This window comes from Pelodiscus sinensis, chromosome 4, assembly GCF_052426305.1.
Source record: "Pelodiscus sinensis isolate ZL-2025 chromosome 4, ASM5242630v1, whole genome shotgun sequence".
Taxonomy (NCBI): domain Eukaryota; kingdom Metazoa; phylum Chordata; order Testudines; family Trionychidae; genus Pelodiscus; species Pelodiscus sinensis.
The window spans coordinates 5,759,057-5,772,505 of record NC_143055.1 but is presented as its reverse complement, the minus strand read 5'-3'; the positions used below and the strand labels follow the sequence as shown (position 1 = coordinate 5,772,505).

The window sequence follows — 13,449 nt, the reverse complement described above, 5'->3', positions numbered from 1 at the left end:
TCGAACTAGCGGAGCGCTAGTGTAGCGCATAGGAAAGTTAGTTCGAACTAACGTCCGTTAGTTCGAACTAACTTTCTAGTGTAGACATACCCTAAGTTACCAGGGAGGGGCAGAGACCCCTTGTTCTCTGCAGATTCCCTTTCCCAACTCCAAGCAAAACAGAGGTTGGGGCAGAGGGGGGATTTTCACATGATCTATTCCCCCGAAAAGGGTTTATTTTATATATTTTTTAACTTCACTTGGGTGGTGGCAGCGATCGATCCTCTTCCTGTTGGGTTTAAGGGGAACTGAGACCGGACAAGTTTGTCTCTGGGGAGTTACAGAGACAGGTGCTTACAGAGTTTATTCTGTTAGCCGACCCCCATCTCTACACTCGAAGTGCCAGGCTGGGGAATTGAGCCGTGACATGCCCACAATCCCAACCTGCCTCTCCAGGTGCCAGAAGCCCCCTGTGCCTCCCAGCTCGCCACACAGCCCTCCGGCCGTTTCCGGGACACAGCCCCACACGGTCCATGGAGACACTGCATGAGCTGAATTCAGCCTCGGTACCTCGGGGCTGCTCACAATGTGGGTTTTCAAACATCGAGATGGGAACGGACACAAAACTGGGGCCGGATCGAGGGCGCTTGCCACAGAACTCAGCTTGGCACCGAGTACATGGGACCTTGACCTGCCCCTCCCGCATGAATAGCTACCACTTAAAGGCAGCCCTCTTGGGGGGAGCCGTTCCAGGGTCAGCCAGGGCCAACCCACACTGCTGAGAGGGCAGCTTGCTGGACCCGGCCCCGCAGGACTACCGGCACAGCAAGAATGGCTGGGATGAAGTCCCAGCGCCCCCTCAAAGCGCCAGGCAGAGTGCTTGCCTAGGAGGTCAGAGAGGGCAGGGGGCTGATCACATGGCCCCCAGGAATCCATGGGGCTGGCAGCTGCTGCTTAGGCGGCTGAGCCCCAGGGAACTTCCATGCCCGGGCGGGAACGGGGGAGAGACGAGGGGTGCTCTCAGAGGCTCTCCGCCCCTGGGAGTCACATGGAAGATGCCGACAGACGCCCATCCCCACCTGGGCAGGGAAGAGGAGCCCAACAGGGTCCTTGCACCCAGCCACAAGAGGGGGGAGGGCAGTGGGCCGGAGACAGCTCCAGGGCAGCAGTGACTCACCCTCTCCTCCCCTCCCCACCTGCTCCCTCCTTCCTGGCCATCCTCCCTCTCCCAGCCCCTGCCTCTGCTCTGGGCCCTTCCCTCTCTGCTGACAGGCTGGGCCCAGCCCCCCAGGCCTTCCCAAGGATGGCAAGGTGCTAAGCTCCCAGGAGTGACACCCAAGAGGCTGCATCCCCGAATTCAGGGAGATCCACGCTGAGCTGCCGTCCATGTAGTACCGTGCCCGGTACCGGGCACCCGGCCTCACAAGGATGCTGCTGCTGCGGGCTGGAAGGTGAGATCCGCGGTGGCAGATGAGGGTCAGCGCCTTGCAGGATCAGAGCCAAAGGGCTAGCTCCCCAGCGGGTGTCAATCAATGTGGCTCCACTAAGTCAGAGGAGCTGCCCTGATTTCCATCAGCTGCAGCTCCCATTCTAAAGAGGCGGGTTACTTCCATGCCCTTGTCGTCCCCCCCCCCCCCCCCGTCCGCCCCCCCCCCCCCGGTCTGCTTTATTCCGCAGTAAGAGAGGGAAAAGCAAGTTGCAGAAAATAGCAGCCAACCATTCCCCCGCCCCTGCTGTCTCCCTGGCAGCCAGCCCGGCTGGAACACTTACTTGTGGATTGTTTGTGGCTTCTCGGACCACCCACTCCTCGCCGCCCCGCCCCGGCCTGGGCCAATCCGCCGGCCCCGACCGAGCCGTGGCTTCCCCCCAGCCACCTCAGGGGCCGCACGGCAATTACAAGGGAGCTAAATTCGGGCCGCATGACCTTTTGTGCCCCACGTGTAGGGGGCGAGGAGCACGCTCTGCGCTTGTAACCCCATCGGCTTCTGCTCCCGGCGCTCCACCCGGGCGTCACTAGAGCAGAGCGCGGGGGCAAGATCTGACCAGAGACTAGTGTGTGGCGACAGGGCCACTGCCACTAAAGAAAACAAGACATTTTTCACCAACGGGCGACGCCAGCCCCACCAAAATGCAGCCACTTCTGGGGGGGGGGGAGGAGGGTAGCAGTGATAGGGGGTATGTTGACCAAACAGCAGTGCAAAGCCTTGTGGTTACAATATGGGATCTTTCATGCCCACGCAAGACACAAGACCTCAGCTCACTCCAAGGGGCATGTGCCGTACAGTGCCAGGGAATCAATTTGTCCTCCCTGAACTCACACAGCGGGGATGTGATCTTGTGGCCGGGTACACATCTGCCATAGTGGCTCAGACCCGTGGCTCTCTCTACCGAGGGAGGCCACTGCTTCTCAGTCGGGGCCCACATCTGGGAGGGGCTTTTTTCTCTTCACTTGGCTAGATCGGTGGGAGGGGGGTTGGCTTCTCGCTTGGCTTCCCAACTAGGGTTGCCAGGTGTCCGGTATTGACCCAGACAGTCCGGTATTTTCACCTCCTGTCCGGTAAAAAAAAATTCCGAAAATACTGAACACCTAAAATGTCCGCTATTTTCTGATTTTTTTTTTCCCTTCCAGACACCTGGCAACCCTATGACACACTCAGCAACCGGGCCCAGCACCCGAGCCCCCTGGACCCACCCGCTTACCTGGTTCTGCAGGGAAGTTGTCTTCTGGCTTGATCAGGAAAACAAGATGGCCACTGGGGAAAAGCTTCAAAGGCTTTTCTTAAAGGGGCCATGCTGGGTTTTTTTTTTCCTCAACAACTTTGGTCTCCCCCTTTTTTTCTCTCATCAGAATTTTGTCCCGGGTTTTTATGGGTGGGGAAGGAGGAGGGGGAGTTCCATATTTTTAGTTAAATCCTTCAGGGGCTGTGTCTGTCCATGTGACTATTCTTGTAAACAGACAGACAGACACAGACATCTCCCCACCCACACTCAGCTCTCGGTAACTGTCTTTGTCACACAGCACCAGCAAGTCTGAACCTGGGACATTGCCCCTCGCAGCACGGCTCTCCACCACTGGAGCTACCGGACCAGTCCCTTCCGCCGGCAGCAGTAGGAGGTTATCATCACCTTGGGGACCAGCAGTCGAGGGAGAAGCGACACCCTCCATTCACATGGGTTACACCACCACCCCTGGTGAATGCAAACACACAAACGGCCTTGTGCTCCTCCCAGGGACACCAGCACCTTTGCACAAGCCTTACGCGTGTACACACCCCTCTCGTGCCCAGCCACTTCCGTGCATGCCCCCCCGTGCGCGCTTCCCTGCGGGGACCCTGCTGCTCTCTGCTCACAGCCAGCAGCGTGACTCATCAGACTTCTTCAGAGGTCAGCATTTTCCAACCAAACCGGGCTCGGGTTTCCTTCTGGCTTCTCCCTCGTTACCCAAGGCAGCCAGACAGCCGCAAACCAGGCTGGCTTCCAAGCGCTTATGGCCTGGTGATAACGAAGGAAGAACAGGCACGGGGCCCATCCCATTAAGTCAGGGGGACATTGGAAGTGGTCCCCACGCCCCACTCACACACGGTGCGCGCTGTAATCACAGCGGTGGGGGAGAAACACAACACTGTTGGGCAGAGACTGATCTTTATCACCTTCCCCATCGCGGACATGGATCAGGGTTACAAAGGTTATACCCTGTTCCAGGACCGAGGCCAAGACCACTGCCTCCCGGCGCTGCAGCAATGTAAGCAAACGTACCCTAGTGTGTGTCATGTGCCTTGTACTGCATCGGGCTGGGCGAGTGGGGAGCTGGCTTGAAACTGAGGTTTTACTGATTGCCACATCCAAATAACCCAATGCAGCTTGCACAGCGCCCCAGTCTCCCTGGGTCACACCCTCCTCCCCCGCTGTGTCTCCTTGGGCAGAGCCCCCGGCCCTTGAAGGGACAGGGCGCAGAGAAAGATAAACTCTGCCATTGTGTCGGGAGTGCGCCACGTGCAAAGCGAGCACCAGGCCGGCGGTCGGCCCGGAAACGGGCACCCACAGCACAGCCCGAGGCAACGTCAGGCCGGAGCGGCCAGCGAGAAACCCGGAGCATCCGCGGCGCAGCACGGAGGGGGAAGTGCCAGGCTGCGCGGGGCGCTGGTCAAAACCCTGCCGAGTCCAGTCCGGTGCGCCGAGGCCGGGCACGAGCTCACGCCGCTGCGTTTCCTCCCGCTCCCAGCCGGTTCTGCCCAAGACCCCTAACCTGAGAGGCCAACAAAGGGGCCAGGCAGCGAGGGGCAAGCGAGGCCGGAGAGCGGGCCACGTGCGGGGCCTCCTGCATCCCAGTGGCGGCAGGACGGTCAGACCCAAGAGGGACTCCCGGGAGAGGGCCAGATGGCTCGCTGCGCAGGCGTCCCTAGAACTGGCGGGAGGCGCGGAGGGAACCGGGGCAGCGCTGGGCCTGGCCTCAGAGGGAGCACCCGGCTCTCACCACCAGTGCTGTCTGCAGTCGGCACCCGCCTCCCCCCACGGGCCCTGGCTTTGCGTGCGAGTCACTTAGTGACACCGGTAGTGACGCAGACGGAAACCAGCCAAACTCGGCAACTCCACACGTGGGCAGTGGGAAACAACACGTCTTGTGGGCCACACACAGACCCTCGAAGGGCCACAGGCTGCCCCCTGCCCGGGCCAGGGAGTCTGAGAAGCAGGCAGCCCTGTAAGGAGGCTGGGCTCAGACCCACCAGCTCCTTTCGCCCAGACTTCGAGCAGCCATCGGAGGGAACAGCTTTCACAGAATCCTAGAACCCTAGAGCTGGAAGGGACCTCGCGCAGCCCTCGAGCCCCGTCCCCGGCCCTCCCCACAGGGGCCAGCCCCGTCCAGACGCGTGTTTCTGAAAGCGTGCCGCCGCATCGCTCCCAGAAATCCATTCACAGTGTGTTTACCGACTGGCGCTGCGGCCACAGAGCCTCGCAGCTCCCATTGGCTGCACAGGACGAAACAGAGCCAATGGGAGCCGCAAGGCTTTGCGGCCACGGCGCCAGTAAATAAACAAACCGGGGCGGCCAGTTCTGAGAGTGATTCCTTCAGGAGCTCATGTCTGGTGCGCCAAGGCCGGGCCTGAGGCCAAGCTCACGCCAATTTCCGAAACGCTGCTCTAGATCATCCGACAGGGGTCTGTCCAACCGGCTCTTCAATATCTCCAGAGATGGGGATTCTACAACCTCCCTGGGCAATTTATTCCAGTGTTTCACCACCCTGACAGGCAGGAACTTTTTCCTAATGTCCAACCTAAACCTCCCTTGCTGCAGTTTAAGCCCCTTGCTTCTTGTCCTGTCCTGAGGCTGACGAGAACAATTTTTCTTCCTCCTCGCTGTGACACCCTTTTAGATACCTGAAAACCGCTGTCCTGTCCCCTCTCGGTCTTCTCCTTTCCAAACTAAACAAGCCCGATTCTTTCAGACCAGGTTTAGGTCACAGGCCAGGTTTGACGGAGGGGCCTGCAAACTGCTTGCCCTGGCTTCCACCCAGGCAGCAGGTCCAGCCAGACGAACGCTGCCACTGCCCCTCCGGCCCTGCCACCCGCAGCAGCTCCCCTGAGGTCAGTGAGACCCACCGGGGGAGAGCAGAGCTGGAGAGAGGAGAACCGGGGCCGAGAGGGTTATGACGGTAGCTGTGTCTCCGGCCCCCCCTTCTCCCCCGTCTCTCGGCTCGGTTGCTGCGGAGAGCGTCTCTCTGTTTGACTTGGGTTGCAAGTCAAGTCTATCCGCAAATGCTTCCTGCCCGGGCCAGGCTCCAGGCGACATGTGATGTGCGGCAGGGCTGCTGGCAGGGAAGGGCTGTGGTCTTTTCTCTGGCTACTTTTTCGGCCCCCGTGTACCCGCCAGATCCCACTCGGAAGCGGGTCTCAGGCCAGGAGAAGCCGAGCAGCCCAGCAGCCCAGGCCAGGGAGAAAGGCTGCTGCTCGCGCCCGTGCCGATCCGCACCTGCTCCCACGAGAGGAGACGTTGCCGCCCGGGCGGAGCAGCCTCGCTAACGTGGGAGCCGAGGGCAAGCTGGTGGGAGTCGTGGCAGGCAGACACCGGCGGCTGGGGGAGGCACCAGCATCCTCTCGTGGTCCTGCCGCAACTGGTGGGTGCCGGGAGAGTCTGGAACAGCAGGAGGCTGTGTGAGCCCCAGCACCGGCTGAACCGTGGGCACAGCGAGGAGCTGCTGAAAACCCCACGCAGGACATCTGAAAACGCCACTGGGGGCCCACGTGCCGCTGTTCCAAGGAGCTGGCCTTGGGCGCAGCCGGCCAGTGAGCCAACGGGGAGACCGATACGTACAGCCAGGCCGGGCCACACACCACGAACCCTCCCTTCTCTGCTGAACGTGCTACACCGGGTCGAAGTCATTGCCCCCCCGTGCCCGCTGGGCGAGGAACGAGACGCCGCGGAGGGACTGCGTTCCCGAGCAGAGCCAGAAATCCCCGAGGAAGAGCCTTTTCCTGGGAGATTTCCAGCCTCCCACAGCCTGGCCGACCCCGCAGAGCCGCTGGGCACGTCTGATCCACCGCACCATACGCTTCAGACTCAGCACATTCCCGGGGCTTTATCGCGGGGCGGGACCGGGGGGGAGTCCTGATTGAGCGACGGGGCGGGAGCCGAGGGTGGGGTGGGCGTGGGCCGTGGAAAAGCGAGAGATGAAATCTCCGGTGAGATGCACAATGCCCCAGCTGGCTCAGGGCGGGCCCCAGCAGCAGGAAGCTCCCAGGGTTGGTCCTTCCGCTGCAGGGCAGAAGAGCCAGGGCAGGGCCAGTGATATCACTTCAGCTGGGGGAGGTGAAATCGTCCCGTTGGCAGGCTGAGGGGCCGGCAGGGGGCACCGTGGGAAACACCGGCCTCACCACAGCCCCAAGGGGGGAGCATCTCGCTCTCCAGGGCCAACTTCCACTTGCTTCCCGGCAATCGGGGGGAGGGGGAGGGGGAGTCGGAGCAAAGTCTAGCGGCCTCTTCCCCGTGACCCGGGCTACAAGAGGCCCCTCGACGGCCCAGGCCAGCTGTGCACAGGCCGTGCCGCCTTGGGGAGATGCCTTTCGTTCATTTCGCACACGCGCCAGCAACGCCCAGCTCGCTCCTCGCGGCCAGGTGCCCCCGAGTCACCCCCCTGCGGAGACCAGCTGGTGCAAACCCCCATGCGGGGACGAGCTTGGGACGGAGACCCCGGCAGATCTATGCAGCCCCGTTTCCAGGCCGGCGCAGGGGCCGCGGCTGAGATCACATGCTGCGTCCGGGCAGCAAAGGCCAGCCGGGCCACGCAAGCTGGAGTCCAGCCAGCAGCAGAAGCAAAGACAGAGCGGCCTAGCGAGCAGAGCACGGGCCCCGGGTCTGGCCGAGCCTGAAATACCTGCTCTGGCCTGGGCTGCTCTCGGACCTGGCCCAGCTGGGTTCGAGGCAGGATTAGAATCCAGCCCCCTTGACTCCGAGGCCCCAGCCTCTAACCACTAGGCCATGATTTTTCACAGCCGCCCTTGCCCCATCCTCAGCTCCCTCTTCCTGCCCCCCTCTCTCCTCCCATTCCAGCTTCTTGCCACTAGAGCTGCTGCCACAGTTTGTCCTTCGTCCTCTTCCCTGGCCACGACCCCCCCCGAGCATCAGCCACCCGCAGGCTTCAGGGCACAGGCTGCCGGCATGCGGGGTCAGGAAGGAATCCCTCCCTCCGCCCACCCTCCCCCGGCAGAGCCACACGCCGTGTTCGGCGGGAGAACAGTGGGCCCGCCGTGGAAGCGACAACTGGCCACTGCTGACACCGGTGGACCCAGGGTGGGGCCCACGGTGGCAGCCAGAGGGAGGCGAGACGGAGGAGCGGTCGGAGGCTGCGCCGGGTCAGGAGGAGGCAGAGAGGGGAGATTCTCTGGGGGCAGGGATCCGCCCCAGTGCCCCGGGGGGCTGGCAGGGCCCTCCCAGGCCGTGCTGGAGGGGTGGGAGATGGAACCAGACGGCCCAATTCAGCCCAGCAATCACTACGGCTTCTCTCACCCCCTTCCTGCCTGCACGCTCCAAGGGCTTCTCTTTTCTCACGCCGGGCGGCCTGCGCTGCCCGATCCAACCGGCGCTCGGCCCTTTTGCTGCTGCCTTCGGGAGGAAGCCAAAGACCCTCTCTCTGGCCTCCGCTGTGGCTGGTTTCTTCCTCTCCTCCCCGGCCCAGCCTGTCTACAAACAAATCCCAGCGGGGCCCCGGCACCACCCGGCCTCTCCCTGCCAGCGAGCGCCCCAGGAGCCTGGCAGCTGAAATCCAAACAGTCTGGCTGCCTCTCCCTGCGGAGTCCAAAGAGCTCAGCTTTCAGCTCCGTGCCTCTCGCTCGGCCGGCACCGGGGGCTGGAGTCGCTGGGAGCTCCCTGGGCCAGGCATTTGCGGGGAAGCCGGCCCTGCGTGGCAGGAAGGGCGCCCGTGGGTTTTGTCCAGGGCTGGGAGTCTGGGACCCTCGGTTCAAGTCCCTCCTCTGCCACAGAGCAACCTGTGTGCCTTGGCATGTCACTTAGCCTCCCCGCCTCAGTTTCCCTGGCAATGCAAGAGAGTTCCCGGCCCCACCCTGCCCTGCTGGGCGGCGAACATTGCTGAACCGAGCAGGGCCCACAGACGCTACGGCGCTGCATACACGGAGAGCAAGGGGTTAAGGGCTTCCCAGCGCGGCTGAATTCCAAACTGGCAGGGGGCAGGAAATCCATCAAAGCAGATGATTTCTAGCAGATCCTACAACAACAAACCAGGGTCACCCGTCCCGTGAGCCACCCTATCAAAACAAGCCAGGGTGGATGGATGAACAGCCCTGCGGCAACAGCGGCCGGCATGCAGCCCAGCCGCAGAGCAACCCCAGGCCGGCCAGGTCCCCCCTCCGCAGGGCAGGCAGCGCCGAGTGCCAGCAACCCGAGACACGCCACAGGCACCCGCAGCCCTCTAGGTGGGGGGGCACGATCCGACCTGGGGATCCGCCCCCCAGCCCCCCAGACACACAGGCAGGAGCAGCCCCCAGGCTCAGAGTGGGGCTGTCCGCTCTGTCTCTAGGCCAGCGAGAGAGGGGGAAGTTTCATGCGTTGGGAACCCCCCTTCACTTAGCCTCCCTCCCAGCCCCCACAGCCTCCCCTGCCCCCCAACCCCGACTCCGAGCTCCCTCCCAGCCCCCACACCCTCCCCCGCCCCCCAATTCCCTCCCCCGAGCTCTCTCCTTCACCCAAACTCCCTCCCAGGCCCTGCACCCCTCCATAAAAAAGTGCGGACCTTGACCACTTACCAAAATCTTGCAGTGCCCCCCCCCCACCAAAAATTCTTGCCCACCCTGGTCTAGACCATCCCTGACAGGTGTGTGTCCAACCTGCTCTTCAATATCTCCAGCGATGGGGATTCCACAACCTCCCTGGGCAATTTATTCCAGTGTTTGACCACCCTGACAGGTAGGAAGTTTTTCCTAATGTCCAACCTAAACCTCCCTTGCTGCAGTTTAACCCGTTGTGTTGGGAGCAGCTCAGACGACCCCTTGCACAAGCAGGGGGCCCACGCCCACCCCGGGCCGACCCCACGGCGCACCGGCTCCCCCGCTGGGTACTTACTGGTTCCTTTCCAGTGCCAGGATGAGCTCCCTGCCCTGGACAGTCACGGCCACGTCCCCCGTGGCGGGCGCTGGCACCTGGGGAAAGGAAGCAAGGCAGGAACGGGGTCACCAGCGCCGCCTGGAGAGACCCGGCCAAGGGCCCCGCCAGCCCCCCCAGGGCAGGGTGAGGAACTGGGACCTGGCCATGCCCGGCCTCCCGCGGTGTAGCCAGCCCGCCTGCAGCAGCCAATGAGCAGCAGCCACGCCCCTGGGGAGCCGGGACTAGAACCCTGCTCCAACCGCTGTCGAAACGCAGGCCCCGCCCACCGAGCGCCCGGTGAGCTCCCCCAGGCAGGGCGCCGGCAGGACGTCCCGTAGCCTTCGGGGTTCCCCTCGAGGGGGCCGGGGTCACCTGCCCTGCCCTCTCACCCGGGCTCCTCGCAGCGTGGGGGCAGAGCGGCCGGTTCGCCGGGGTCTGTAAGTCGTGGCCAGGAAGGGGCGGACGCTCCGTGGCTGGGGGGCTCAGCTCAGGGGGTTGCGACCGCCCTCCAGTGGCACAGGGGCTCCCGGAGTGAAGGGGCCATGCCTGGGGTGCCAGCCTGTGGTCCCAGTGATGAGCTAGCTGACTTCACAGGCCTCCCCCTGCCCTCCTCTGCCCCCCAAGCAGGGGAAAGGCTGAGAGGCCCTCCCGTTCCGGACGAGGCTTACGGGGTACCCAGGCCCCTGCAAACACCCCTAATCTCCACCAGGCCGCTGGCCTCACACCCGCCACTCGCTGGGCATCTCCCGCCGGCGCTGGTCGGACCCGGGCGGCAGTGAGTGCACGGCCCGCTGGCCACACGCTCACGCCTGGCGTGTCGCACGGACGGGCTGGCAGGCGAGGGGCTCCGTAGTCCCGCACGCCGCCGCCGTCGTCCTCCGCCCAGCCCTGGAGGGAGCAGCTGTCTGGGCGAAGGGAGATGTCCGGCACCGGGGTCTCTCCGGCTCTCCAGGACGTGCCCTTGGCCCACCCCCTTCCTTTCGCCCCCAGACGCTGGTCGCGCAGGATCAGCTCTGCAGCAGCGGGAGGCCGGAACCGCGCAGCCTCCGATTCATCGTCCCTCCCCGCCCTCCAGGGCAGTGTCTGTGAGCACAGCCCAGCCGCTCCCGCCAGGCTCGGGGGTTACGGAAATGAAGCCGCCCTGGTGGATTTCGCTGGGAGAGCGTCAGGCAGCCACGCCAGCCGGTCGCCCCTCCTGGGTTCAAAGGGAGCTCTGGGGAGCAGCTCAGGCTCCGACTTCCACAGCCTCAGCAGGGAACTGAGGAATTTTCACACCAGCGGAGAAGGGACAAAGAAGGTCAGACGGCTCGGAGTGCGTGGGAACCAACGGGAAGCCCCCCAGGGAACTCCCGGGGGGAGGAGATGGGAAAAGGGGCATTTCTTCCCCACGGACCAGGATAGGTCCTAGCATTTGCCTGGCAGTAACTCCAGTCACCGGCCCTCCCCTTCCCGCTGTGCTAGGGAGGGACCGTCCCTGCCCCAAGAACAGAACTGAATGCAACAAGGGTTATTCCCCCGGCTGGGCTGATGGGGACAGAAACACAAGGGGTCCGTCCAAGATTATACAGAGAGACTGCTGCATAGTCACCGTCCAGCTCCCTAACCACTAGGCCAGCCTTCCTCCCCCAAACCCAAATTCCAGCCCCTGGGTAAAATGTCCCGCATAGTCACTGTCCAGCTCCCTAACCACTAGGCCAGCCTTCCTCCCCCAAACCCAAATTCCAGCCCCTAGGTAAAGTGTCCCGCATAGTCACCGTCCAGCTCCCTAACCACTAGGCCAGCCTTCCTCCCCCAAACCCGAATTCCAGCCCCTGGGTAAACAGTCCCGTCTCCAGCCTACACTGGCTAGGTGGGACATCACAGCTACAACCCAGCCAGCCTCCGCCCCCGCCCGCCCATGTTCCAGGCCTCGCCCAGGGCGGTGGGTAAACTAGGCGGGGGGGGCGTTGCCTTCCTAAGCCGCCAGCCTGGCCCCGCCCTGACTCCACCCCCAAAGCGCCTACTGTAGCTGTCTTGGGGCAGAGAGTTGCTGCTCCCGAGAGATTGCCCTCCCCATGCTCCGGGGGGGAGGGGTTTGGCTCCCTCGGGGCGGGGCCTATGTAAAAGGGGCGGGGCCAGACCCCAGTGCAGCCCACACTGGCTGGCGATGGTCAGCCCGCAGGGTAAGAGCCCCGGGGGCCGCGGCCATTTGTCCGACTGCACAAGGCCCCCGGGTGACCAGCTCCCGCCCTGGGGGGCTCCTTGCAGCCCCACTCGGAGCTCTTCCTCTCCAGCCTCGGCTCTGGCTTGCGCTGCCACTTCCCTCCTGCCCCCCCTCGGAATCCTGCCTTGCACAGCTCCCGGCCCCCGTGCGAAGCGAGCGTGAAACCGCCCTGGCACTAGTGCAAACAGCTGCCTCGCTCAACAGAGAACTGGGCCCCTGCGATCGCTTCTTCTGGTCCCTGGCGGCTACCCCCAGCTGCTCTGCCCGCTGTCCAGGCAGGGCCCCGCACCACCGTCTCTGCAGGCTGGGTCGCTGCCTCGTGCATCCAGCCCGGGAATCAAAAGGGATCTCCGCTTCCGGGCACTGCCCAGCACAGGGCTGACTCGGTTTCCCCAGGACGCTGCCGGCTTCTGTGTGTGCAGCCAGGCCAGAGACGCAGGCACCCCGGTGGCTCCAGAGCTGCGGATTCACACCCGCGTGGCCCATCTCCACGGGGCACGACGCAGCTCCGCCCCGTGCCAACCGCCGAGGAGCAGCCTTGACCCCCGAAACTCGCATGCTGGGGCCGCTGCCTGAAACCAGCCTCTGCCACCTCACGCCCAGCCAGATGGGGACACGGGCTTGTGGGCAGGGCCCGCTCCGGGATCAGGACGTCAACACAGCACCCGGGACAGCGGCTGGGCTCTCAAGTAGCCCGATTCGGCTCCCGGCCGGCTAGAGCCAGCAACTCCTGCCTGCCCACGTTACACGCCCGGGCCTGCCGAACAGCTGGGCAAGCCGCTCGGACCCGGACCCGGAACTCCCCACTCCTCCTGCCCCGGGGCATCCCTGTGCCACGCCCCTCCCCAGCACTGGGACTTGAACTCTGCATCCAAGCGGAGGCGGGTGCTCGCCCTCCATAGGGGTGTAGCTGCAGCAGCTCCCTGCCCGTTCCCGCGGGGCTCCCTGCAGGCAGCGGCCGCTCCAACCAGCCAGCCAGAGCAGCCCCTGTCCGTGACGGGCCCAGCCCCCCACCGCAGATCACACGATGTCTCCTGAGGAGCGCGCAGTATACAGCTCATCCATTAGCTTTACACCGCAGAGCCCGCAGTGCGGGAAACCGCTTGGATTTTTAGCCATTACACATTTTTAAACAACTTTATAGCTCCCTCCCCGCCAGGGGCCCCGTGACCTCTGGGATCTAGCAGGGGGAGTGTGATCCCACGTTCCCACAATTCCTCAGGCCTCCACGAAGCATCCTACGCTGCCCCCATTCTGCCCAGCATGCGGCATGCCCGGAAACAGGGCAAGGGAGATCATAGAATCATAGAATACTAGGACTGGAAGGGACCTCGAGAGGTCATCGAGTCCAGTCCCCTGCCCTCAAGGCAGGACCAAATACTGTCTAGACCATCCCTGATAGACATTTATCTAACCTGCTCTTCAATATCTCCACAGATGGGGATTCCACAACCTCCCTGGGCAATTCATTCCAGTGTTTAACCACCCTGACAGGTAGGAACTTTTTCCTAATGTCCAACCTAAACCTCCCTTGCTGCAGTTTAAGCCCATTGCTTCTTGTCCTATCCTCAGAGGCCAGGAAAAACAAGTTTTCTCCCTCCTCCTTATGACACCCTTGTAGATACCTGAAAACGGCTCTCATATCTCCCCTCAATCTTCTCTTTTCCAAACTAAAC

The 13,449-nt window shown here is 63.3% G+C and overlaps 1 protein-coding gene across 3 annotated transcripts in view; it reads right to left on the bottom strand.

Moving 5' to 3' along the window:
- Window positions 1-13,449, bottom strand: part of ADAM33 (ADAM metallopeptidase domain 33) — a 63,037-nt gene that overhangs the window by 33,457 nt on the left and 16,131 nt on the right. For all 3 annotated transcript variants that reach the window (XM_075931027.2, XM_075931025.2, XM_075931026.2), the window contains exon 3: window positions 9,550-9,626. In XM_075931027.2, the coding sequence (XP_075787142.2) occupies window positions 9,550-9,626 (77 nt within the window). The remainder of the gene's footprint in view (window positions 1-9,549; window positions 9,627-13,449) is intronic.